Source organism: Strix uralensis, chromosome 2 (assembly GCF_047716275.1).
Source record: "Strix uralensis isolate ZFMK-TIS-50842 chromosome 2, bStrUra1, whole genome shotgun sequence".
Lineage (NCBI taxonomy): Eukaryota > Metazoa > Chordata > Aves > Strigiformes > Strigidae > Strix > Strix uralensis.
The window spans coordinates 38,347,563-38,372,447 of NC_133973.1; the positions used below are offsets into that span (position 1 = coordinate 38,347,563).

Sequence of the window (24,885 nt, forward strand, 5' to 3'; positions counted from 1 at the left end):
CTAAGTAAATAGCGATTTTTATATAGTAAACCACTATATAATAACCCATTATCATGTAAAGAAGTTATGAACTTTTCTGATCCCCTAAGACAAAGAGATCACTCAGTGGCTAAACAGATTAGCCTTTTCCATCTGTGCAGTTATGAATCATAAAATATACTTGTGCAATTTACTGGAAAGAAAATGAAATACATTAATCAGCTAAAGGATACAATAGTCTGCATTCAGACCTCTGTTCAGCCAGCATCACCTATTCAGCAAAGGAAAGACTATGCTGACATCCACTGACTTGAAAGTGTTTTGCTATGTCAGGACTTGAGGAGTTAAGAGCACCACTCTTGTTCAGTGGAAGTAAAATTTAACTGCCAACCAGGAAATTAGATTATCTTTTCTGAGAAGCGCCAGCAGAAGCATACGTAAGCATCTGTCAACTCATACATCTTTACTTCTGTTTGGTTTTGCAGACAAGAACAAACCCTTTTCTATTTCCTCTAGTACAAACCTTGCCGGAGGCTTAGAAAGCCAAGCTGCTGCCATGCTCGCTACCCAATACCACCATTTACTGGACCATATCCTTCATTTGTACTTCCTTCTAGAAAAGAACTGGCAAAATGGCTTTTCTATCTTTTTCTGTGAGGCTCTAGATTACAGATGTTGTTTTAAAAAATGTTTCTTTGTGTTCTGTTTTGTAACCATTTTTGTGACCATTTGTAACCAGGTCTATCTGGCTGTAGATCTCCTTTTGTCTCCCACAGACCTCTGGCACTCCTTCCATGCTCTATGCCAGCAGGCTGTTGTGCAACCAGCAGCACAAGCTCACGCTGCTCCTTCTCTCTGCCGTCTTACTTATTTGATGGCTTCTGGAAACTGTAGCTGCTGGTAACCAGCACTGGCATAGCAAAGAGAGGAGATGTGCCAGGTGTGGTGGCCAGCAGGTTTCAGTGATGTTAGAGGAATGGATTACAAAGGACCTTTATTTTAATAGGGGATGAAGTTTCTATTCTAAGTAGGAAAAATATCAGGGGGTTCTCTGGCTGTTTGGCTCATGCTTTTTGCAGGTTGCTTGTAACTGAATGTAGAAAGATACTCAAGCAAGGTTAAATTCTTTAAGGAACTTAAAAAGGGCCAAGCCAACATCAAATTAAAAGATATGAGGATTCCATGTGATAATTTGGGATGGCTAATCATGCATACGAACAAATGCCCTGTGATGGGTCTGACCGTAAAGAGACAAATCTTCATTTTTGTGTGTGTGTGTGTGCCAGTCAGGTGCCTGGGTGCCTTCCCGTGCTGGTGCAAAAGTGCAGCCACATGATTCATGCAAATCACTCTTCTTGGAGGAGCATTCACAACTAGTTTTGTCTCTGCAAAATGGTTGTTATAGCAGAAATTACAAACATCAACATATATAGATGCTCTGTCTGTAACTACCTCATCTATATCTGACATTAGAATGTGCTTTTCCACCCCAGACAACAAATGCCCCCTTCCTAAGACAATGGCATTCCCATGATACGCCTGCTCAGAAGAATAAAGAGGCTTGAAATATTTCCTTCTCCAGTTCACGCCCGATCATACAGGGGACAGTTAATGTGGAGAGCTAGAGCAGCTCCAGGACATGCCTGTTTATGCTCCACCTACAAGCGTTACGAGTCAGATAAACTTAGTCCTACTGCCCAGGGCATCAGCCCTTTCAGCTGAGCTGGTGAGGGTTTGGGACAGATCATTTTTCTTTTGGATTCACAAGGGGCATGGAACTGTATTGTCAAAAAGCAGCTATGCACTGTCCTCTCCCCAAGATGCTGGATGAAACTGTAGTTTGTCTCATACTGCAGGATGGTTCTGTAAAAGCTGTGCTAATACGAGACCTTCTGATTCTGAGTAGCGGCTTTTGCTTTTATCTGCGAACCAAAATCATCTCATTGGAACATAAAATTGATGATAATCAAAAGCGGTGCATTAGCTTTTCAAGTAGGAATTTTGTGGCGTTTGGGGAGATGGTGTGAAGACTTTTTTTAAAAATTCTGAGTCACTGCTTACAAGTCTCAGCTACAAGGATGTGAGCCTGAGCTGGAATCAACATCTGCCAGTGACAGGCTTAAATGCAGCAGATTGTGCAACACGCATCTGTATTTGCAACTGTCTGGGTGCAACTCTGAGACCCTGGTTCTGCAGATGTCATTGTAAGCGTGAAGGGCTTCTTTAGTGACTGGGAGAAAGTGAAGGAAAGATGCCACTGGGATTGTGGAGCAGAGCTGAGCCCACGTCTAAGTGTTTGAAATGTGGGGTCTAAGTAATATCACACTGGAAGTCAAGAGTTTCTTTTATTGGTATTGCCAGCATAGGCAGTGCAAGATGAGAGGGAAGAGACAAAACTGAACATTTTAGCGAGTGTCTTAAGTGGGTTGCTTGTGCCAGGCAGGTGATACCCTACAAAGGACAAACGGTTATACAGATAAATTAAAACCCGCACAAGGTAACTGTTAGCAGCTATTCAGTTTTGGATGAAGTAAGCAGCGTAGGGTTATCTGCACTGGTGAGGTGGTCACGATAAAGAAATACACCTGCAGCTGGAAGTACCCATTTATATAAATAACCAAGCTTTGAGACAGATACAGTTGCAGAAAATGAAAACGCACTGCAGGATCAGGAAGCCAGGAGGAAAATAATACTGTTTTTTTAAAAGAAGCACCACCGAATTTTCCCGTCAGTTTTCAGATGACCTGCTGCGTGGTTTCTTAACGTTTGCGGTTTGACACCAGAAACACCTTCGCGCATTTCAGGTGGGCAACTCACAGCGCTGCAGTGAGGCGCCTCTGCGCGCCCACCGGGGCCGGGACCGGGCAGAGGGCGTCGGGCCGCCTCCGGAGCGCCTGGAGCGGGAGAGGCTGCCGGGGTGACAGGTGGGTCGGCGGGGACGGCGGGCAGCACCGGCTCAAGGAGCGGCTTTGCCTCTCGCCGGCGGGCTGGGCGTGAGGTGGGGCCCCGCCGAGGAGCCGCCGCCCCCTCAGCGGCGAGGCCGGGGGAGTCGCGGGCGGCTGGGCCGGGCTGGGGCAGCAGTTCCCCTCACAGGCTTCACCGACCGTTACAGAGGCGGCCCGGAGCCTCCGCGGAGCGCGCAGCCGGCACACTCCCACTCACGGCGCCACTCCGACCCGCCCCGGCGGGGGTGCCCGGCTGCCCGCCGCGCCTAGCCGCGGCGCGGCCCGCCCCGCCGCCGCGGAGCGCCCTCCTCCTCCTCCTCCTCCTCCTCCACGGCGCGGCGGGGAGGGGAGGGGCCCAGGCAGACCGGTCCCGACGCGCAGCTCCCGCGGCCGGGCGGCCATCCGCAGGCGCGCCCGGCCGCTCGGCTCGGCGCAGGCCAGGCAGGAAGAAGGAAGCTACCGGCGGCGGGAGGGCGAGAGCAGCGGCGGGTAGGCGCGGCGGCGGCGGCGGCGGCGGCGGGCGGGGGGCGGCCGTGCACCTGCCGTGCCGGCGGCGGGGGCGGAGCGGGGGCGTCGCCGCCGCTTCCCGCCTGTGCGGCGGCCCCTTCCCCCGGGGGGCCGCTCCGAGCCGGGCCGGGGGTGCCGCGGGCGCGGTGGCTCCGGTTCTCCGCCGGCGGGCGTTGAGAAGGCGGCTGCAGCGCTGCCGGGGTTCAGGCGCTCCCCTTCCCGGTCACCACCGCCCCTGGCTCTGGCTTTCCTTCACCTTTTGTCTTGCTTTCCCCCGTGTTTCTTCACGGGCTCGGGTTGCTCTGAGACCGCATCCCCCCACCCAGCCGGCGGGGTCGGGCCCCGGACCCGGGGACGATTGTTTTGGGGGCGCCCCTGGGTTTCGTTGGTAGCGGCGGGAGCAGCCGTAGGCTTGTGCCCCGGAGGGTGCGGGGCTGCGGGCGGGAGCCGGCTGAGGGGTTGCAACCCAGAGGCGGAGACCAGCCCCCGGCGGGCAGCGAACTTGCCCGTGGCGGCGGAGCGGGGGCTCCTACAGGGCCACAGCACCTCGCACCGCTGGGGAGAGGCATGTGCTCGCCACCTTCCCCTCGCCCGGCTGCTGGCCTGGCCCCGCAGGGTGCGGGTGTGCTGGCCTGGGCCTGGGCTCGACATCGGGGCGGGCGAGGCGGCTGCCTGGGCTTCCCTTGGGTCCCCTCGTCTTGCGGGAGCTCCCAGTGCCGTGAGGGTCCTGGGAGCCAGGCGTGGATTCACAAGGACTCTGGTCCCCTGTTGTTAAGCCAGGATTAACTATTTTCTGCTTTCTGTATTAAATGGAAGGAATATGGTCATTTAGGGTCCCAAGCCGATAGATTTGGCAGTTTATGTCTCAGGTGCAGAGCTGCTGGGTATTAAGCACAACATGCATTTGATCTGCATGTGTCTAAGGGTTTTTTGAGTCCTTAAGGACACCCTGATGAGCACTTGCATCGCCCGCTCTCTCTGTGTACACAGAATTAATGCCTGCCCTCCAGGGGAACCCGGCAGGAGCTTCGCTCTGTCTCCCCAGTGCGCAGCACAGCTGAGCCAAGGTTTGCGGTATTTGCGGTGGTAGAGGCCAGTCGCGAATGGCTGTATTTTCCTGAAACAGGGAGGGAGCTATGTTTGAGCCAGTGCAGCGGGAAGCCTGAAGAAGCAATACAAAGTTTGGAAGGTAAATATGGATTCAAAGTAAGTACCAGAATATTGCTTTATATGTTGCAGTACTAGGAGAAAGCGAAAGTGTTTGTATTCACCATCAGGTAAAATGGCTGCTGAAAATGAAAGAACATAAAACCGGTTTGGAGTTTGTCCTTGGGCTTCATTAGTAAAACAGAAATATAAAGGATATATTGGTAAACTACCAGTTATGTGTTGTAGCCTGTTAATGTCATTTCTGAAGAATAGCTTTGTTTTAAAATTTAATCTACAGCAGGATGTGATCTTTATAACCTGTTATCACAAGTTTTATTGCCACAAGTTTCTTTGCTTTTGTGGAGGAAGTTTTATTTGTTTATTAAAAGCACATGAACGTCAGAGGAGCTTATGGATATATGGGGACAGAGGTAAGTTGTTGATGAGTAAATGAGAACTCGGGTCTCTCTGCCTGCAGTAAATAAAATGAAATCAGTCTCTGTGAAATAGAGTTAGGGTGCAGTTCTGTAAATGCTGCTGATAGTCCAGTCGTCTTTGCTAGGATCTAGTGACTCTGGATTTATGGCAAGGATACACTGTTAGGAGATGGTGTGAGTATGATCTGTGCAGCAGGCGCACAGATGTGCAACCCTGTGTGACCACTTAGCATTGAAACCTTTTGTAAGGTGCACTAAGTCTTTTTCTGCTTACACTAAAGCTCTTAAATAGTAACCTTTTAAACAATTACTTTTCTATGATGACAATTGCCTTGTCCCATTATATTTTAAGGGAACTGTTTCCTCGAGAGCTTTATGACCTCAGATTTTTGTTCTTTGCTGGTCTCTCAGTTTTTTCCCAGTAGATATTTCTGTCACCTCGCTTAGTGTGATCAGTTAAATAATATTGTTTGGGATAACTGTGAGAGAGGGGAAATGGGGTTTGGGATCACCCTGAAATAAATTTGTTACTGCTGGAAGAAAAAATTAACTTGTACTCTGGGCTGCTTGTGCCTACCTCTTTCTTCTTATTTTTCTTCTTACACCAAAGCTATCCACAGCTCATTTCAACCAAACACAAAATTACTGACAAGCAGTTGTTGGTTTGAAATTACAGTTCAGCTGACCTAACTAGCTAGCTGTGGCTGTAAGGGGCAGTCCCAGCTTTAGTCCCTGCTTTTATGCTCCTGCTGGTTCGGATTCATCCTGTGTAGCAGTTTTGTAGCCACAGAGTGAGTTAATACTCTCTACTGGATCGGCAGATTTTCAGGGCAGGTTTTCTGATGGATCAGTCACCTGAACCATCACTGTACCACTGCAAGGTCTGAGGAAGAGGGGGGCAGGGACCTGCAGCTGAGGGGTGGGAGAGGGGAGGAGGGTGTAGGGTTGCACTTTCCCTAACCTCTGTAACCTCAGAGAGGAGGTAGGAAACTCGTGTTGGGTGGGAATGATTGTGGGGTTTGCTGATGAATTGCACAACCAGTTATCTGATTCAGGGGGAGGAAGGGGAGGTGGAACATGCCAAACGAGATTAGCAAGTCAATTAACTTTTAGGGGCGGGAGGTGTCAAGCTGAACCAGGACACTGTGGAAAAAATAAAGGTATGACAAAAATGTGTTAGCATAAAGGAGCAGACCCTTGATCTTTTGGTGGGATACTCTGTTATGTGAAGAGGTGGTAGTTTTCCACCATTCCTGGGGAAAAAGCCTATGTCAATAGCCAAGCTTTCGAGTTGCCAGCTTTGACACGGTAGATAGTGTTTGGTGTTGTCGGTAGATAGTGTTTGGTGTTGTCGTTCAGCTGGCTGAGGAGTAGTTTTAATTTCTGTAGTAAGATGGGGCAATAAAGAGGAGAGGAGAGAACTCACACCTTTGTCTGCCCTGTGGCAGCCTTTAAAATTCGCAGGTTAAGAGAAAACCCTTGTTCTTGGCAGGTGTGTTTTCTTCAAAGGAGATTTTGCTTTAGCTCACCTCCAGTGGTTTACCAGGAGAGCTAGTCCTGCATCCTACCAGCTTCCCAACAGGAGCGTGGCAGTGGCTGGTGCCAGTGTTAAGCCCACTGGCTGGGTTACTGGGAGGGTAGGGGTAATGTTGCAGACCCTGGCGTGTTATTTGGCATCCTGCTGGGGTGTCTCCGCTGTTAGCGCACAGGGAGGCTTGGCTTGCATGCATGAGTTGCAGTCGCACCTTTTGCCTACAGTGCCTTTTCTCATGTTACTCAACAGTTGGCTCCGACTTGCTCCGAAGTAACAGTGCAGCTAATTCCTGTTGCAGTACCTCTAATAAAGGGTACTGTGCATCTTTTTCTGTTGAGGGTCTTCGGTCCAAATTTGAACAGGAGGAACTCTACAAGATTTTAAACCAAACTGAATTAATGCTGCAACAGTCTTGCTCTTCCCAGCGTGTCACGTGTGCACGTGAGCCTGTCTTCTCCCTTGTGCTGAATGAGCCAAAGTAGGGAGCTCAAGTGGTGAAAAAACTTTTTTGGTTTTTTTTTTTCTTTTCCAGGTTTTCTGATGATGTGGTGCTCTGTGCAGCACTGTTACTGGGGCAGGGAAATTGGGCTGGAAGAGGGAGTGCTGGTCAAGTCTTGCTAGCAGCATTGTTCAGCAGCATCACTTTCAAGCTGGAGGAGTCCCTATTCTGGGCTGAAAACACTACAGTCATTTTTGAACAAGTTTCAAGCTCATGAATGTTTCTGATGTGTTAAAATAGATCTTTGTAAGGTGGGAAATTACCTATTTGTAGTCTTTATGGGACGAAAGCGAGTGTTTGATGTCAGCTGGCTTTGGATCATGTTCTAACTGCATCTTTCCCTTGTGTCCTCACTGCTTTATACTATGCTGACTTCTCAAAATAGATTGTACCTGATAAAATTCAGAAAAGGCTGCGATTTATATTGGCTTAAAATTGTCCATTATGTTTTTGATGTCTAGAAGGTTCATGACAGTATTTACTTGTCTCTGAAATAGGTAACTGCTGATTCAAATGTTATGATTGGAAAATATTACAATAACTTGATAAGAACATTTACTTAGCAGCTTCTCTTTTAAGATCAGCAATTAACAAAGGCAGAGTGAAGAATTTGCCACGTTGTGACTGAAGGTATAAGAAAAGAAACCTACAGAGAGATCAGCTCAGCAGTGTATCTTCCACGTTTGTTAACAGTCTGCTATCGCACAGCTTTGGGAGGATCTTTGTTACATGCTGAAGAACAGATAACGTCATAAGTACATAATTGTGTTGCCTAAAATTTGATACCAGCTGTAGAGTAGATGGCTCGCCTTCCTCCTGGGATTCGCTTCATCACTTCATTTTCACGAGATCAGTGGTAAGTCTTAAAGTATGGTGAAGATCTTTGTTTTGGACAATGTGAATTTGTATCTGGGGAAGATGATACTGTTGCCTCGCTCTATTTTTGCTTTTTCATTGCGTAATATATACAGCAAGAAAATATAGTCAGTTGTATAATAAATATTACTGATACTTAAAAAGCGAGATACTTTGTTGGGGGAACCCAGACAGATCCTTACTAGTTAAGTGTGCTAGAGAACAAAGCCTTTTGTCCTTTTCTTTGCAAGGTATGTATTTGAAGGGATAAACTTCAGAATTTATTTTCAAACTCTTAAGTGGGAGGGGTGCTCGAGGTTAGCTTTCTTTTCTTAACCAGAAGTGTATTTTCTCCCCCGTAGTTTGACATGTAATACAGACTTGTAGAATTACAGTTTTAGTTCCTGATACTGTAATATAAAAAAATCCCAAACAAATGAAAATGAACAAAAAAACCCAAACCAAAACCCCTTTCCTTTAGGAAAACATCCTGGAAGTTGGATGGTATCAGTTCTTTTGCTTTCTGAGATAGAATACTGAGTCAATTGTGTTTGAATAACAAAAAGATAACAAAGGAAAGAGCACTTCCCATTTGAGCAATTTTATCACATGCTTTCTCTAGTAGAGTGGCAAGGACAAAGTCATTTCAGTTTTATCACTTGTGAAGATGTTTTCAGTTATGGGGGTGAATAACTCAACTTGCGGGATAACTCTTTTTTTAATGTCTCTGTGAATATGCTAGAACTATAAAACAAGGCCCTTGTTATCTAAAAGTTTATAAAGTAGGCAATGATTGAAAAATGTTAATTAAAAATTAGGGACCGTAGTAGGCTGTGTGATATCAGGTCTTTATATGTATAGATGTACTTTTATTTACAGATGTTAATTTTAAGATCTAGAAGGAGCCAGTAGATACACTTTGATCTCTGTATTGTTAAAAGCACAAATCCACAAAACGCTCTCCCTCTTAAACAACTGGAATGTGCTGCAGGTAGAGAATAGATCAGATTATTACCTTTGTTTAACGCTTTCAGTGACAGGGAGTTTGAGGTGCCCTTTTCATTCAGATGAGCTGCAGAAAAAGACCCAATGTTGCCAGTGAGGTACAAGGAAAACTTCTTCCCAATCCCAGAGCTGGTTAATTAGGTTCATGTGCTTCAGCTGACAGTGCACACAGTCAGTATCAGTTCCCCATCCATCTCTAGAAACGGCTGATTTCTCTTGTTACAGAGTAAGATAAAGCAAAATGCAAAAAGTGGTAAGGAAAGAAAGAAGTAATAACCCACAGTACCCAAACTGACATCCACAGAGCCATCATTTATGTCATAATCATACCAGAAAACAGGATGAGACAGTGAAATGCAAAATCTGATTATCAGTATGTTTAATGTTGAACTGCCTTTTAATAGCCCCAAAGGAAGCCTGTAAACAAGGCAGATCAGCTCTGTGGACTTGAGAGCCCTGCCATGTTGTCCTGCCTGTACCTGTGTACTGCCAAGCTCCCTTCCAAAGCCAGATCAGAGCAGATGTTGTAAAGCAGCATAACTGCTAGGGTGGCTCTTCAGACTGTTAGAGAATGTGAAAAAAGTTGTCTTCCAGTATTCCAAGGTTACCAATGATTCATGTAATGTTTTTATGTAACTTAGTGCTAAATCTGAATAAAATAATTTTCAAATACTCTTTTTTTTTTTTTATATATTGTAGGTATAGAGCCTTCATTTTCTCTCTCACTTTCTTGTTGTATGCCAGCTTCCATTTATCAAGGAAACCTATTAGTATAGTTAAGGTAAGCAGGACCATGTCCCTGTTTAAACATCCTTCTACTCTTGTCAAACACGGAAGTAGTCGTCTTTTTCAGTATCTCCTTTTGTGAAAGGTGATGTTAAACTTTAACTTGGAATGGTTTAAAAGATGAAAAACTGATAAAGCTAGTACACAGTAACATTTAGTTAATAAACTTTAGTGAGACCGCACCTAGAATATTGCGTATATGTCTGATCTTTGCATTTAAGACTTGAAACAGCTATGCCTACGCTTAATTCACAATTCATGTGAATTAATCTAATTAGAGATACTTAAGAGTTTACAGGTTCACATTTATATGTTTGAGAAAAGTTGCTCATAACTGATAGGTCAAACATGATAAAATTCTACTGACGCTTACAAGACTGTTCCAAGTACTGTTGAGTATCACAGTCATAGTTTTCTGTACAGTTGGGACTCTGTTCCCAGTGAAGCTGGTGTCAAAGTATTATCTAATTCTAGGTTTGTTAGTTTAATCTTTGGCTTGTATAACTCTCCAAACATAAATCAACCCCCCCAGAGCTGTATTGTATATAACTGATGAGTAACAATGGACAAAGTAGCTTGATGTTAGTGAAGAATTTTGAAATTCTGCAGTATTAGAAACACCAGTTCACTATAGCATGTTGTTTCTAACTGTGTAATTACTCTTTCATGTAATGGTGGCTTCACCCAACAAAATACCCAGCAATTAATAATGGATAACAATTTTACTGATTTCAGTGGGTTTGACGCAGGTTCATACAGAGCTAGAATTGTTAAATTTGTTGCTGTATGGGAATTAACAGGCAAGTGAATTTTCCATTTTCAAATTTCCTCTCTATCAGGGGGAGCTGCATAAGCATTGTGCTGCTTCACATGAAGTTGAATTCACCTCCTACAAAGAATATGCTGTCCAGATTCAGCCTGTCAGAAAGTCATCTAATGTATCTCAGTGCGGTTGGGAGCCATTTGGTAAGGGTTGTTTTTTTGGTTTTGTTTTTTTCTTTCTTAATAATGGACTGATATTCATAATTAGATTATTTGCCCCTTGCTATTTCTTCTTCATGTGTGGAGGGATTCAGGATGTGTATGGGGGAGAGGTGCTTTGTTTCCCATGTTCTCATTGATTTTTCCGAAGAAAATTAAGTTCTGACTTACCTTATGACGTCTTTCCTACTTAAAGTCACTTAAACAACTGACATTATTTTAACTGTTACAGCTATGAGATGGTTTCCGTAGATCAGTTTTCAGTCAGAAAATGGGAATTGTCTTTAGAATGCCTATTAAAGAAAAAAAGGGTGAAGAATAAAATAAATCCTTATAATTTTCTGCTGTTTTGATTCAAGGTCCAGCAATCATTTAAATGAAATTACTTGGTGTTTATCTAAATTGGAATTTTTCAGAGTCCTTATCTGCCAGAAAGAATATTTTTCTCCACATTTTAATGGAGAAAAATGGGACACTTTATTGCAGAATAGAGCTGACAACTTACTGAATATCTGATGAACCTGGCCTTTCACTTAAATAGAAAAAATATTTGCCTCCTTACAATTAAATTAGAGTTTAATTGATTTGAATTTAGTAGAGATTTTGAATCATTCCTTGACACTTTTATCACTACCAACAACATCAGTGAAGTAGAATAGTCCATTCTGTCAGCGTGCCAGTCCACTCCAGCCTAGCCATCCGTTATAATTATTCTTTAATTAGCAATTTAAAAAAAGTTCTACTCTGTTTAAAAATAATTAAAGATCTGAGCTCTGGGTTTTCTCTGCACAAAATTCTGTGTATTAACTGCCTGTTGCAAGGCAATCAGTCTACTGAAGTTATTTAGTCCCACAGGTTTCCGAATGTATGTGGATGCAATTAAACTTGATTGCTGTTTCTTGTCCCTGGACAAAGGAGAGACTGAGTTTGTGTGTCTAAAACACTAGTTAGCTTTCTTAATGGAAACTTCTGAGCTCCAGTGTCCTCCTTTTTCCTTGAACACACAGGTTATTGCAAAGCTGCTGCTTTGGGATGGCACTCTAGACTTGTTCTTTCAGCTCTGTTTTTCAGGCAACATAGCTGGCAAGCTGGGAAATGCTTTAGTAACTGTGACTTCAGCCTCAAAGTCAGTGGGAATTGTGTCTCCTTGCAAATACACAAACTGTCTGTCTTGGTATGAGTTCAGGTCTCTTGAGACTAGATGTGATGTTTCTATTTGGGTGGAGTCCCTCCTGCTCCCTCCATCCTGCCTGCAAGTCCCATTTTGTTGTGATTATGGTCATTTGTCGTACAGAGCAGAACCCTGTCTTTTTTTTAAACAAGACTTCTATCTCTGTGCCTTATGAGCAGTTGGAAAAGGAAATGCAAAAGGCTTTAACAGTTTAAATATATACATATTAAGCTGATTCCTCAAAAGCCTATCTGATGTTGGATTTTTTTACCCATTTTGGCTGTTGGGACCTCACACATTTGCAACCCATCTTTCCACTTTTAGTAGTCTATTAAAGTTTGGGTTTTCCTTTGTCTAAGGACCTATAAGAAAAGAATGCCTTGTTAATAACTGATGTTTTTTCTCTTCCAAAATGCTATTTTGAATAAGGAGGAATTAAGAATGGGCTTACCAATATTTTCCTGATACATTACAGGCAAAAGGGTCAGTTGTAGAGGGCTTTTTGGTCAAAATGTTTTGCAAAATGCATGCTTATGTGTAAAAGTGCCTATTGAAAATGTAACTGTCAGTGTAAGTTCCCTGACATTTTTCTTGTAATATGTAAAAATGGATGGGAAGTTATTGGTACATTTAAACTGATAATTTGTTTTGTAAATTGTTCTTAGATAAGAACAACTACAAACAGTTACTGGGAGCATTGGACTACTCGTTTCTGTGTGCATATGCAGTTGGAATGTATTTAAGGTAAACCTCACTCTCTTGGAAACCTGTTTTGTCTCTTACTGTTAATTTATGAGGCTGTACTACTTATGAGATGATGTCCTTTCCTACTGTAAAGTTTCTGTTGAAGAGAGTGAGAACTTTGGTTGCTGAGGAAAAAAACCACATCATTCTGAGTCCCCAGTGGTATCATACCTGTTGGTATATATAAAATTTCTTACCTGCACCCGTACTGGCTGCCTTGTGCAGGAATGCTTTCCAACTTGCAATCTACCCTGTCTTTCTTTCATACAGAATACGAAGGAATATATGCTGGAATATATGTCCTCAAACTTTAGCAGTCTCCAACTTGCACATGTGGACTAAACTGATTGTTCTGGCTTTCTCTGTAGTTGAAGGACAGAAGCAGACACCTCCAAAAAATGATATTGAACCCATCTTAAAATGTGCAATGTTAGCTGCTGTTTGGAGATGCTTCTCTTTGTTGGCTAAAACCAGAACCTTCATAACTAGAATTATTGGCAAGGGAAACAAGTCTCACTTTAAATGGCTGGAGACATGTCCCACCTTACAGGTGTCATTTGGAAAATGACTCTGTCAGTAAATGACTTCTGATGTGCTCCAGGTGAGTATCTCCCTGAAAGATGGTTGTGCAGATGTCAGCATCTTGGCAATTAGTGAACATGAACTGTTTGTTGGTTTTTTTCTGTCAAGTGCTAAGAATTGCTCAGTTGCTGCTGTGAAGGAAAACAGCTGTTACAAATAAAGTTTCTCCTCAAACAGAATTAAACAAGGCAAAATATTCATTATTTGTGAAGGCCTGGGGTATGATCTCGTTTTTAATTATTGCCTTTCTTTTTCTTTCTTTCCACATTCCAAGTGGAATAATAGGAGAACGGCTACCTATCCGGTACTATCTGACAGTTGGGATGCTTGCTAGTGGACTCTTCACTGCAATGTTTGGATTGGGTTATTTCTATAATATACATAATCTTTGGTTTTACATAATGGCCCAGGTAGGCATGATGTTATTTAGATACTCTTGAGTTTCCATGGTGCTGTTAAGTGTTGCATTGGGTTTTTTTTCAGTTGCAAACCGTGATAAGTGGTTGGATGGGAGAATGTAAATGCTGGCATACACTGTTGTTGATGACAGGCAGAAATGATGGAGTGGATAGTCCCAGGTTTTATTTTTGAAAAATGTTTTTTTTAGTGGAAAGAATTTTTGAAAACAAATTGAAGTGTTTCAGTCTGTGTCAAATCAGTGATCAAATCTTTGCAAGCTTAAATGTGGGCGAGTTTTAAAACAAAGGTATTTACTTTTGTCAGTCTGCCAAGACCTGAGTGACACATCCTGGCTTTCTCTGCAGGAAAATTACATTTATACTGCTAACGATGAACAGTCTCCCACACTGGTGTGGCTGAGAACAGACAGCTTGTGTAATGAGATTCATTGTGTGGGATTTTTTGGAGCACTTGTAGATCTAATCAGGTGTCACAAGAATATTTACCATTGACCAAAAATGGAATTTAGGTCAGGACCAGGGTATGGTTAGCACTTCTGAGTCATTTTGGACACATCTGCACCTTGCACTGCTGTTTTCTTTGTATTACTGCAGCAGCACTTTCACCGCTGGCATGTTTGCATGGCATTGTGCAACATGGCATGCAGCAATACTAACTTGGGTACTGCAAGCTTTTATAACTGTTTCACCAAACCATCCATTTAACCATGCTACTGCCTCAGCGCTCTTGACTTACGTGGTTTCTGAGACAGGAGCTGGCTCCTTTAGGGTTAAGCTAACTCTCTCTACCGATGCAGTGCTGTGTGATGTGGTCAGTGAATCCTGTAATAGCAAGGGTGGTCTTGCACAACCAGCCTAATTGGTTTTTGTTGGGTAGAATGAGGTTATTTGGTTGCCTGTCCAAATGCACATTGTATGTGTGAATTATTGTACTGTGATCTTTGTGTTAATGTATAATACTAGATAGGGAGCTTTTTAGGAGTTGAGATGAGTTAGGGTTATGATCTGTGCAACATGGAGGCTGAATTAGTTCTTACTTCAGCCTGAGTACAGTAAGTTAAGTTTCTCCCCTCAATTTATTTACAGGTGTTTCTTAAGCATTTTAAAGTTAATGTTCAGTTACCCAGTCTCTCCTAAAGTTGTGGGTTTTTTTTCCACTTTGATTGCAAACATGTTTTGCCATATGTTCAAATTGAGATAAGTATTATGTTGCTGTTTGAGTGTGGAGAATTCATTTCTCTGTTCAGTTCAGTGCAATGTGATTTTTGGTAAGCATGTGATTGGATTACAATCTTTTGTGGTTTAAATCATAAAATAATTGCAGAGATGTAGGTAGAGGGAAGAATCTCTGCAAAACTTTGTAACTTGTTTATTCTTGGAAAAGAATGGTTTCAACCCCCCCCCCTAAATTTCTAAATTAAAAGCATTTGTATAGGGTTCCTTTTCCTAATGCAGCATTCGACAGGAATTGTGTAGGAACCTGAACTATTATAGGGTATGTTTATTTATTATTATTTTTATATACTTTCAGATAGCTAATGGGTTGGTGCAAACTACTGGCTGGCCAAGTGTCGTTACATGTATTGGCAACTGGTTTGGAAAAGGAAGGTAAATAATACGTAATCCACAGTTTTGGAAGTACAAATCAATGCATTCTGATCTGTAATGTTATATTCAATTTAAATATCTTTTCCTTCAGTGTTTTTTGGGGAGGGATGAAACAAGCAGTTAGGTAGATCTTTGAGAGGAGTTTCCTTTGTTACTCTGATTAGTTTATACTCTCTCATGTCAAGACAGTGTTCTGTGGTATCTCTTTAGTCCGACATTTAATTTTTCAGATGAAATATTTCAGAATTAAGAATAATTCTTGCAAGTATTAACAGTTTAAAACCACTTTCAATAAAAATTGTTATGCCATTTATTATCCCATGTTTTCATTTGCATTTCAAAGCAGTTGTCAGGGTGTAACTCTAAAAGTATCTTTGTGTCTAATGTCTTTTTTTCTAACGCACTTACAGAAACTTGAAAATTTAATTTAAAAAATACATATGACAACTGATTTAACCTTTCTTTTTGTCACTTTCTTTAAATCATCTTTTTTTTTTTTAATCCTGCATAGAGATCACTCATAATGTTGATTTTTGTCACACCATACAGGACTTTGCCATAAATTTTGCAAGAGCTGCATGCTAAATACATTGCCTCTGATAATGGTTGATGCATGTAGCGTATTACCGGTAATACTACTGTAGTGCCTTCTGTTGTAGATACATACCACTGAGTGAACATTATTGTCAATCGGTTCAAGAGAAGGACATATGAAAATTAAGTATATGCTTTCCATATAAAATCACGGGATAGTTAAGAGGTAGGCCCAAACTAGTTTTCCATAGTCCCTGCAGCCTTCTTGGTGAATGCTACAAAACGCAGAGAATGAGAACTACCATACAATACTGCACAAAGTTGGTGAGTCTGTGCAGAACAAATATGTTTATTCAGATTTTGCTTTGTGTAAAAGCAACAGCCTTTACTTTTAGGGAGGTCACATAGTGGACTGGTGGGTAGGGCTCTGGTTTGATTGTCAGTGATCTGGTTCTTGTTTTCATTTTGCTACAAATTCTGTGAAACATGAGCAGACCTCTTTAATCTTGTCATCAGCCAAAGGAAGAAGTTTGGTTTAGTTCAAATTAGGTTGCTCCAGGTAAACTCCTGCTGAGAGAAAAGCAGTTTTCTCGTGACTTAAAGGAAAAAAAATAAACTAACTCTCATGACTTCAGTAAGATTTTTGTGGTTTACATTAGCTCATCTGGAGCTATTTTACAGCAGCTTTAATCTGTGATTTCCAGGCAGACAGCAGTTTGTGTCTGATAGCCAAGCTTGTGCAGGTGTTACCTTCTACTAGTGCCTAGCAAGTCCAGAATGTGATCGGAAAATACCGAATTTGCTCTATGTATCCTGCAGAGAGTGTTTTCTTCTGTATGATAAGTCTAACATATCCTGAAAGCATCAGATCACTGGTGCAAGGTGTTTGCAGGAGGACTTTCATTCCCGGAAGCATCAGACTTAGCGTGTACACACTATGGAATATCTGCACACTTGTTTTTATCCAAGAAACTCTATTCAGAAATATGCAAGCCCTAGTGGTGCCTTTAAATGCCATTAAAAGCAGGATGAGTTCTGTCATGCACAGAGAGGTATTTAGAACACTTCTATTAATATTTAGGTGCCTTGAAATTGCCAGATGAAAGACTGTAGCATAAAGAAGCAGCCAGTTAAAGAACAGTAAGATTGCAAATATTTCACTAACACCACAGACAGACGATCATTTTTGATACACTTTTCTCAAGATAGTAATGCTTATTGGGTGAATAATAAGAAATATTTGTGGTTCTTTTTTTTTTTTTTAAATGCAGGAGAGGTTTGATCATGGGAATCTGGAATTCACACACTTCAGTAGGAAATATATTGGGATCCTTAATTGCTGCTTACTGGGTGTCTACATGCTGGGGTCTCTCCTTTGTGATGCCTGGTGTTATCATTGCCGTGATGGGGATTGTTTGTTTCCTGTTTCTTATTGAACGTAAGTGCTTTAATGGGATAGAACCATGGGGGGGCTCATTATGGGTGAAGAACACCAGCTGTTTAACCTAAATGACCCAGTGTAAAGTATATTACTCAAGCTATGCCAATACTTAAAGAACTTCCTAGAACAATAGATGGAGAAGACCCTGTGTATGACTAAGGAGTTTATACACTCAGACTCTGGCATACCTGAGAGAGTAACACTTCAGAATTCAGTCCACTGCCCTGTCATTAATTCCCTGTCTTTATAAATTGTTCAAGTGTATCTTAGCAGAACGTCCCACCTGGCTGCCATGTATATTCTGTGCTACCATTCAACCCATGCCATCCATTTTCTGTGCTATGAAATCCAGAAGTCAGATGATAAAGCAAGTTTTTGTCATTTTAAATTAGAAATGAAAAAGGAATGACAGGTTTTGGCCCTACATAGGCGTAGCTATATTAGTATGAATGTTTATTTTACTGTAACTGTCCTGTGTCAGGAGGTAGAAAGTTCTGCAGATATAACTAGAATGTTATAATGAGCTGGACTGCCAAAATAGCACTTAATGTTGTCATAGGATGGGAAGGATACTATGGAGCACCCTTTCATTTTTCTCTAAAGCTACAGCTACACATTTCTACTAGGACTACTTCTGCGTTATCTGTGGTGTTGGTTTATTGTCAGAAAATTGCACTACTGGTAAGTGTTTGAAGAGATATTCATTATGCTTGTTTTCACTATTAACTGTGTTGTATTGTATTTCAGATCCTAAAGATGTTAGTTGCTCCTGCACGCCATCCAGTGTAAGTGAATGCTTTTTCTATTTTGATTTTTGCCTCCTAATACACATGTTTATTATGATAGTTCTGGAAATCAGATAATCTGTGAGGCCCTTCTGTGCCAGGCTGTTATAACTGACCCTGTACTTGAGGGAATTATTGGTCTTCTCTGCGCTTCACTGGTAAACCAGTAGCTTACTTTCTATCAAAGCAATGTGAATCAAGAGGTGAATGAGTTTGTTTTAACTGAAATTTTGAAATAGATGATCATACTACAGTAAACCAAGTAAAAACGGTTAATTTTTTTTTTTTTTTTTTTTTGAGTTTTCATACTTTCCTTCAGTCTTCCTGGACATCTTCAGAGCATTTTGACCTATCTCCTGTTGCCTTCCTTGCTTAGGTATGACATAATGAGATAGCTGCCAACCATATTCTGTGAAGGCTCTCACTGTTTGAGAACCCTGTATTGGGCATTGCAGGAAGAGCAAACAGCCCTGTTCCTGCCATAGCGTCAGTGAACCACCCATCTGTGGGCTTGGGGATGGAAGGCGAGATGTTCCCTTAGGTAGAGGGAAGGACCATAGGAGCACATGGCTAAGGAAAAGAGAAAGCAAGGGATGGATGTGAAGCTGTGGTGAAGAGATTGGAGCAGACAGTCAGTCTGTGACAGTGACTTTAGTCATGATATAATATGACCTTTATTTAACCAAAACTAATGTTAATGAAGGGCTGTGAAAAGGAGAGAGAAATAATCTGCTTAGTGGCATCGGTCACGTGACTAATCAATGCTTTAGTTTTTGTGGCATCACAGAATAATTTAGGTTGGAAGGGACAGGACCTCTGGACATTGTATGGTCCTACCCTCTGCTCGTAATAGATCTAAATTTGACATAGGATCAAATTGCTTAGGGCTTGCCTGTCAAATTTTGAAATCTTCAGGGATGGAGATGCTGTTTATACATAGGTGATTTATATTTTTTTTAAATATACAGTGAGTTTTTAGAATGCATTGATCACATGTTTTATTGGCAACAAGGCAGTGGATCTTGTTATTGTATGACAGCTTATACTTCAAGGGCTTAAATTTTGGCAAGGTAGTGAACTTCGCTAAGCTGTAAATATACTATCACACACACAAACTGTGGAACTCATACTGCCTGAATCACAAGGGAAAATGTGACTCTCTTGACACAGGAGTGTGAAAATCCAGCATCAGAGATTGACCACTTAAGGCATTGTTGAAGCAGGATTGAAGTGTGTGTGTGTGCAAATGTCTAAGCTTTCTTTGGGTTGCTGAACATTGCACGCATACTTCTTTCTGTCATTGTAGCCACAAAACTCATAACTTTTAAAAATTTTTTTCTAAAAGGAAAGCTTTCTCTTTAAGTATTAGTGTAAGGTTGTTCAAACATTATTTTAAAAGTAGGTTGGAAGTGATTAAGCTCTGGTACTGTTTCCCCAGTGCTTTTGAAACAAAAGTTTATAAGACATTTTATGTACTCAAAATTAACTAATGTAGAAAGCTATGTTGGTGGTGAAAAGATGTGCCTTAAAAAGGTTTAGCTACTACATGAGAAGATGATTCCTTTCTTGCCCCATGTGGCTGTGACCCAAGAGAAGGGAGGCAGTCCAAACAGAACAAGAGAGAAATAAAAAGCAAGAAAAGGAAACAAAAAAAGAGCATTAGGAAGACCAGCTGTGTATAACTTCTCCTAACAGAATGTCATTTGTAGCCCAGTTTCGTTTAGGAGTGTGTTTGCAGGTTCATCTCTGTTTCATGTTCCATAAGACTCTGGTATGTGTTTGTCTCTACTGTAACCAAAACCTAGAGCAGAATGTTGCTCCAGACTCCTTCTCCTTTGGCTCCCAGGGACCTGTGGGCAATCAGGTCTGCCACGTTTTCACGTGGTTCTTTGGAAGAAGGGTAGGGGGAGATTGGTCTTAAGGTTTCCCATGTGTGAGGGCAAATCAGGGCTGTTGGGGAAAGTGTTGGAGGGAAGGTCTCAAGGGAATCCCACATATATTTTCCAGTGTTAGGGGATTATACATGGAGATTACCTACGTGTGCAGACAGGTGTATGTGGACTATACCTTTTAGTTGCAAGTGTTGCAGGGATGATTGCTGCTATTTTACCACCCCTCCCCATAGTTTCAGATAGATGGTTTTTTACATTTTAGATACTCTCCTCTTCTTGAATAGTAACTGAAGGTAACTTTTCTAGTCTGTTATCTCTTCTTTACCAGTTAATCGGTTTTTTTCTCCTCATATGAAGTACTCCTGATAAAGCTTCTGAATACTTTTAAGGATCTGTGGAACTCCTATTCTTAGTTTGTTACTGTGAGATAAGGTGTGCTCACAATGTGCTCTGTATTTTTCATTTAATTCTCTTTCATTTCTTAAAGGTAACTTCTGTCGAGTATGAGAATATTTTAAGGGACTATTAGAGGCTTCTAACAGGAGTAATTTTTTTCCTTAGCTTTGATGTAGTTCAGAAAGGCTCCCATGAACATTTCAGCTTTTTAAATAATACCTAGAGCATAATGTTTATAGAATTTGCTGTTAAGCTGTATAGAAGTAAATGTTTATTTGTTTCAAATACACTTTTACTGGAAAATATAGCTAAAGATTTCTGCACAGTATGTTGCTCATATGTCTCGAGGAGCTGTTATGGAAAAATTTGACATTCATTATCTACTTGATGTGATATTTTTAACAAAACCTTAGTATTTTAGGAGCTTTTTTCCCTTTCCATTTGCCACCCTTTCCCCCAGACCCAGAAAAGGACTAGCATTTGACCTAATCTTCTCTAGGACACCAGCAAGATCACTGCTCCAGGTGCAGTCTCATTGTGTAGGGATGCATTTGACTTTCTGTTTCCCTGGAAACCTTGCTCTCCAAAGCAAAAGGCATCACTTCTTCCTTCCCTATTCCGTATATTCACATCTGCAAATTTTGTAGAAGATTTATAAAAGTGCTTCCCCACCTGCCTTGGACCCTTTTCAGATGAAGATTCCCCCTTGTCTTGGGCAGCTGTATACCATTTGAATTGCTCAAATACCTCTCTTCAGACCTGTATGGTCTCTAAAGTACAATGGATTCTAAATCCTTAGTGAGTAGGGCTCGCAGCTTCTGTTTGCTGTGGGGAGGGTGGTTTTAGAAGTTAAAGAAATTAGTAAGGTGAGAATAGAAATTCAAGATCTCCTATAAATGCACATGTAATGACAAATGCCTGTCTGTAAAGAAAACAGACTGCTAATTGAAAGAAGGTTCATGTAGTAAAACAGACTGTTATTACTGGGAACAAAAAATTTCAGTCGTGTTGTACAAGGGGTAGAATTTGCTGGCCTTTTTTGCTCAGTCATTTCAGTGACAACCTGAACAACCTGTGTGCTTCTGCATAGTTAGAAATGTTTTTAATAAGACGTTAAAAAAACATACACATTTGCTTTTTTCATAAGGCTGTAGTAGGTCACATTGGACAGATGTCTTGGTTAGGTGCAGGCAGCTCTGCCAGCTGGCACCAAAAGCCAAATCTCATTGTGGAAGAATAAGGCCGGTTAAATTTAAACACAACTAAAATAAATGCCTAACATGAGGGAAGGACTTCAGGTAGATTTATATTAAGATTTATAGATCAGATTCATCTCTGTGTGATATCGCTATCTTGGATGAATTTGGTCTACTGTTTATTTGCAGCATGATCGTGAGCCCAATATTTCTACAGAGTTTGTAGTGGTGAGTAATCTGATTTCATTGAGTTGGCCAGAAGGACAGATGGAGACGCAGGCACCGAGCCTTGAATGGACAGTTCTTCACTGATTTCTTGGGCTGTGCTTCATTTGTTTGTATTCACCTTGGCTCTGATTTATGAATCTGAAATTTGTTTCAAAACAAGTATTTATGTACAATAAAGTGATTTTAAATGCTAGCATTGGAGGCTTAATCTATGACTTCGTGGAAGGCTATAGCTATAACAAATGCACACGAGAAGTCAGTGTGCTTTATTAAGCATTGGTGCACTTTCATAATGAAAGTTAAAGCGTAGATTTAACATTTGTGAAATGTGATGATTTAGAACTGGTTTTATTGCTTCTCATCTTTTCTCCCTGTACTTTTTTTTTTTCATAGAAACATGTTAGTTGTAGCATGTTCATACAGACCTGTCTTTATGTTCTAGGAACTTTCTTTAACCTGACTTTGCATTTCCAGGAAACTTAGCTCTCTTAAACTCCTGTGGCAAAGTGCTTGTGCGTTTAAAAGATAGCAGGCTGCAATTTTTATCTTCCGAAGAGGAGAAAGAAGTCTAAGTATTAAATGTGCAGCCTCTCAGTCTAGTCCTTTTCCCCAGACATTTCCTCCTTACCACAGTAAATCTTATTTTAGAGAGTCAAATGAAAAAGTCTTTCACTTTGCTGAGCTGCTGAATAAAGATGTAGATGACTTGTCTAGATAATGGATTTTCTTCCCCACAGATTATTGTAAATCACTTTTTTGATAAGAACCTAATTTTCTATAAGAAAAAATTTAAAAATCTGTTTTATCAGACCCTGGGGGTTTGAGTGTTATTTGTTTATTTTGGGGAATGCACGCCCAAGACTGCTTGGCCTCAGCTCTGCATTGAGCAGCAGAAATACTTTAGGTTATTGTCAAAAGTTTTTTGCCTTCTTAGAAGGATTTGGTTGATGAATGGCAGTTTGTCTAAATAATACTACAATACATATCCTTGTATTTTTGTTTAGTGATTCATTTTGAATTAAAATGTTCAGTGAGAATGGGCATTCTTTTTTTTTTTTTTTTTTTGGTTGGGGGTGTTTATTTGTGACAGGGTTTGGGTATTTTTGTTTTATTTTGTTTTTTTATTGTGGCATCCAGAGTGTGATTAGACACTGAAACATCTCATCACTGAGGAATGCACAGTGCCTCTTGTGGTCTTAGCAATTGGTTGTCCATACCTGTCTGCAAACCTACTTCGAAGCTGTATATTTAATTCAGTGGACAGACCTTAATGTCCCTGGTAAATCTTAGACCAAGGATCTCAGAACGATATTTTCCAATGAATGCAATTTTGGTGTGAACTGGTACACTAACGCACTTGTTAATAAAAGTCTAAAAAGAAGGTCCATCCTGGGCCTAAAATATAGCTTGTTGCCTTGATTTCTGTACTGAGTGTGCTGGAGGTGCTCAGACTCCTCATTAACCTTCCTGGCCACAAGAGCACAGTCCGTTTCCAGGTTAGATGAATATAGTGAGCATAAGCTGATGGGATAAACTTTTAACTTAAAGGGATAGGGAAGTGAAGAATCAAGGTCTTCCTGAAATGAATCAACTTCTGTAGTTGCTACTATGATCATCTGCTTATGAGAAAAAACTAAGTTTGCAATGTCAATGAAAGTTCAGTAGAGGAAAAATCTTGAGTTAAGAACAGCATGACTGTGCTCTGAATTCAGTATGCTGCTTCTATAGAAAAGCAGTATGAAGTTAGCCTTCCTATAAATGTGTTATTGCATTTTGTGTACGTTGCCATAGGTCTGTGTAAGAACTTTAAAAACGCAAAATACACAGTCATTAAAGATGCTCATTTTGGGGTTATGTTTATGTTACAATGCACGAAGGCTTTGTTGCAGAGAAATGATTAACACTAGTGTAATCCTTAAAAAAACAACCAACAAAAGTATGGGTGTTTTGTTTTATTTTTTTCAGAGTTCTAAAACCTTACTGAATGGTGCATCTCGATTCAGAGTCCAGATGCCAATCTTAAATGCTAAGGAAACCAGCAAACCTCAGGTAAAATATAACATGTTGTTGTAAAATAGTATAGAAGACTTCCTAAAGCTCACATGGAATATTCACAGTAGATTTACTATTGGTAAAGATTGCTCTTCCTTTTATGATGCTGAAATCCACTTCCATCTTCATACATAAGTGTAACTTGAGATGAGGAAACTAAGCATTATCTAACATAAATACTGCAAACTGAGCTGAACAAGATAGCATGCTTACTCAGTTGGTCTTATCTTGTGATCTTCATACAATTCCAGCAGAAATAATGCACTGCAAAATATTTTAAAGATAGCCCATTTGAAATCTTTAAACTACTTATATGGTGTTTGTCCCATCCTTGCAGTCTCACTTCTCTCCCTTTTTAATATAATAGATGTATGTGCTTACAAGATTATATGTGGAGACAGAGTTGTAAATATGAGCAGTTGTTCACAGAAATCTTGCCTAAAACTTGTAACTGTAAGTGCTGGTAATTCTCAAGAGAAACTGAATTCTGGATTTGCCCATTTGTGAGCAGAAAGACATTTTATCTTGTGATGGACATCAACTGAAAATTTCCATTTGAAATTTCGTATTTGTACTCGGTACACTTGGCACAGCATATCCTGAAGGTTACCTTTTTTAAACTTCTTTCAGACTTTTACAGGAAGATAGAAACTTCCTGTTCTTTTCATCCTTTGCCCATAGAAGAATAATCAGCATTCGGAGGGTATAGTAATCAGTGTTGATGAAAAGGTTTTGAAATTTTTGCTAAGGAAACACTCATCATTTTGATCAGTCCAACTTAAACCCACTCTGTTCCTGTTCATTTTGAGCTGCCCAAGAACAGTCTCCAGCCCAGAAACCATTTGGAAATATTATTTCACAGCCAGGTGGAAAGTAAGAGGAGAAGATGTAAGAATATCAGCAGGTGTCTTTAGACAAGTCATGAAGACAGAGCTAAAATATAGTCAGCAAATTAGAAGAGAAATCTATGTCTGCTAACTCTGCTAGTACCTCTACTATCAAACTATGCAGAGTCTGCATAGCAAGTGAGCAAGGAAAATGTACCCCCACTCACCCAGACTGGTGCTCCCTTGTGAGCAGGACAGAGACACAACATGGACACCAAAGCATGGCAATCCTGCCAACTTTTTTTTTTTCTTTTTCCCCCCTCTCCACCCTGC

General features: G+C 41.1%; 2 protein-coding genes across 6 annotated transcripts in view; one reads left to right on the forward strand and one right to left on the reverse strand.

Moving 5' to 3' along the window:
- The window catches only part of RSPH1 (radial spoke head component 1), a 74,225-nt gene that overhangs the window by 14,424 nt on the left and 34,916 nt on the right, over positions 1 to 24,885 (reverse strand). The window lies entirely within an intron of this gene.
- The window catches only part of LOC141939181 (high affinity cGMP-specific 3',5'-cyclic phosphodiesterase 9A), a 105,747-nt gene continuing 84,134 nt past the window's right edge, over positions 3,273 to 24,885 (forward strand). For 3 of the 4 annotated variants that reach the window (XR_012627497.1, XM_074858406.1, XM_074858407.1), the window contains exons 1-11: positions 3,273 to 3,413; positions 4,422 to 4,620; positions 7,084 to 7,906; positions 9,610 to 9,691; positions 10,536 to 10,662; positions 12,514 to 12,592; positions 13,449 to 13,584; positions 15,125 to 15,201; positions 17,007 to 17,173; positions 17,924 to 17,961; positions 23,639 to 23,722. Coding sequence is in view for 3 of the 4 variants with exons in the window: in XM_074858406.1 (XP_074714507.1) it covers positions 7,851 to 7,906; positions 9,610 to 9,691; positions 10,536 to 10,662; positions 12,514 to 12,592; positions 13,449 to 13,584; positions 15,125 to 15,201; positions 17,007 to 17,173; positions 17,924 to 17,961; positions 23,639 to 23,722 (846 nt within the window). In the remaining variant the exon portion in view is untranslated. The remainder of the gene's footprint in view (positions 3,414 to 4,421; positions 4,621 to 7,083; positions 7,907 to 9,609; positions 9,692 to 10,535; positions 10,663 to 12,513; positions 12,593 to 13,448; positions 13,585 to 15,124; positions 15,202 to 17,006; positions 17,174 to 17,923; positions 17,962 to 23,638; positions 23,723 to 24,885) is intronic. The other variant, XM_074858405.1, reaches the window with a different exon arrangement.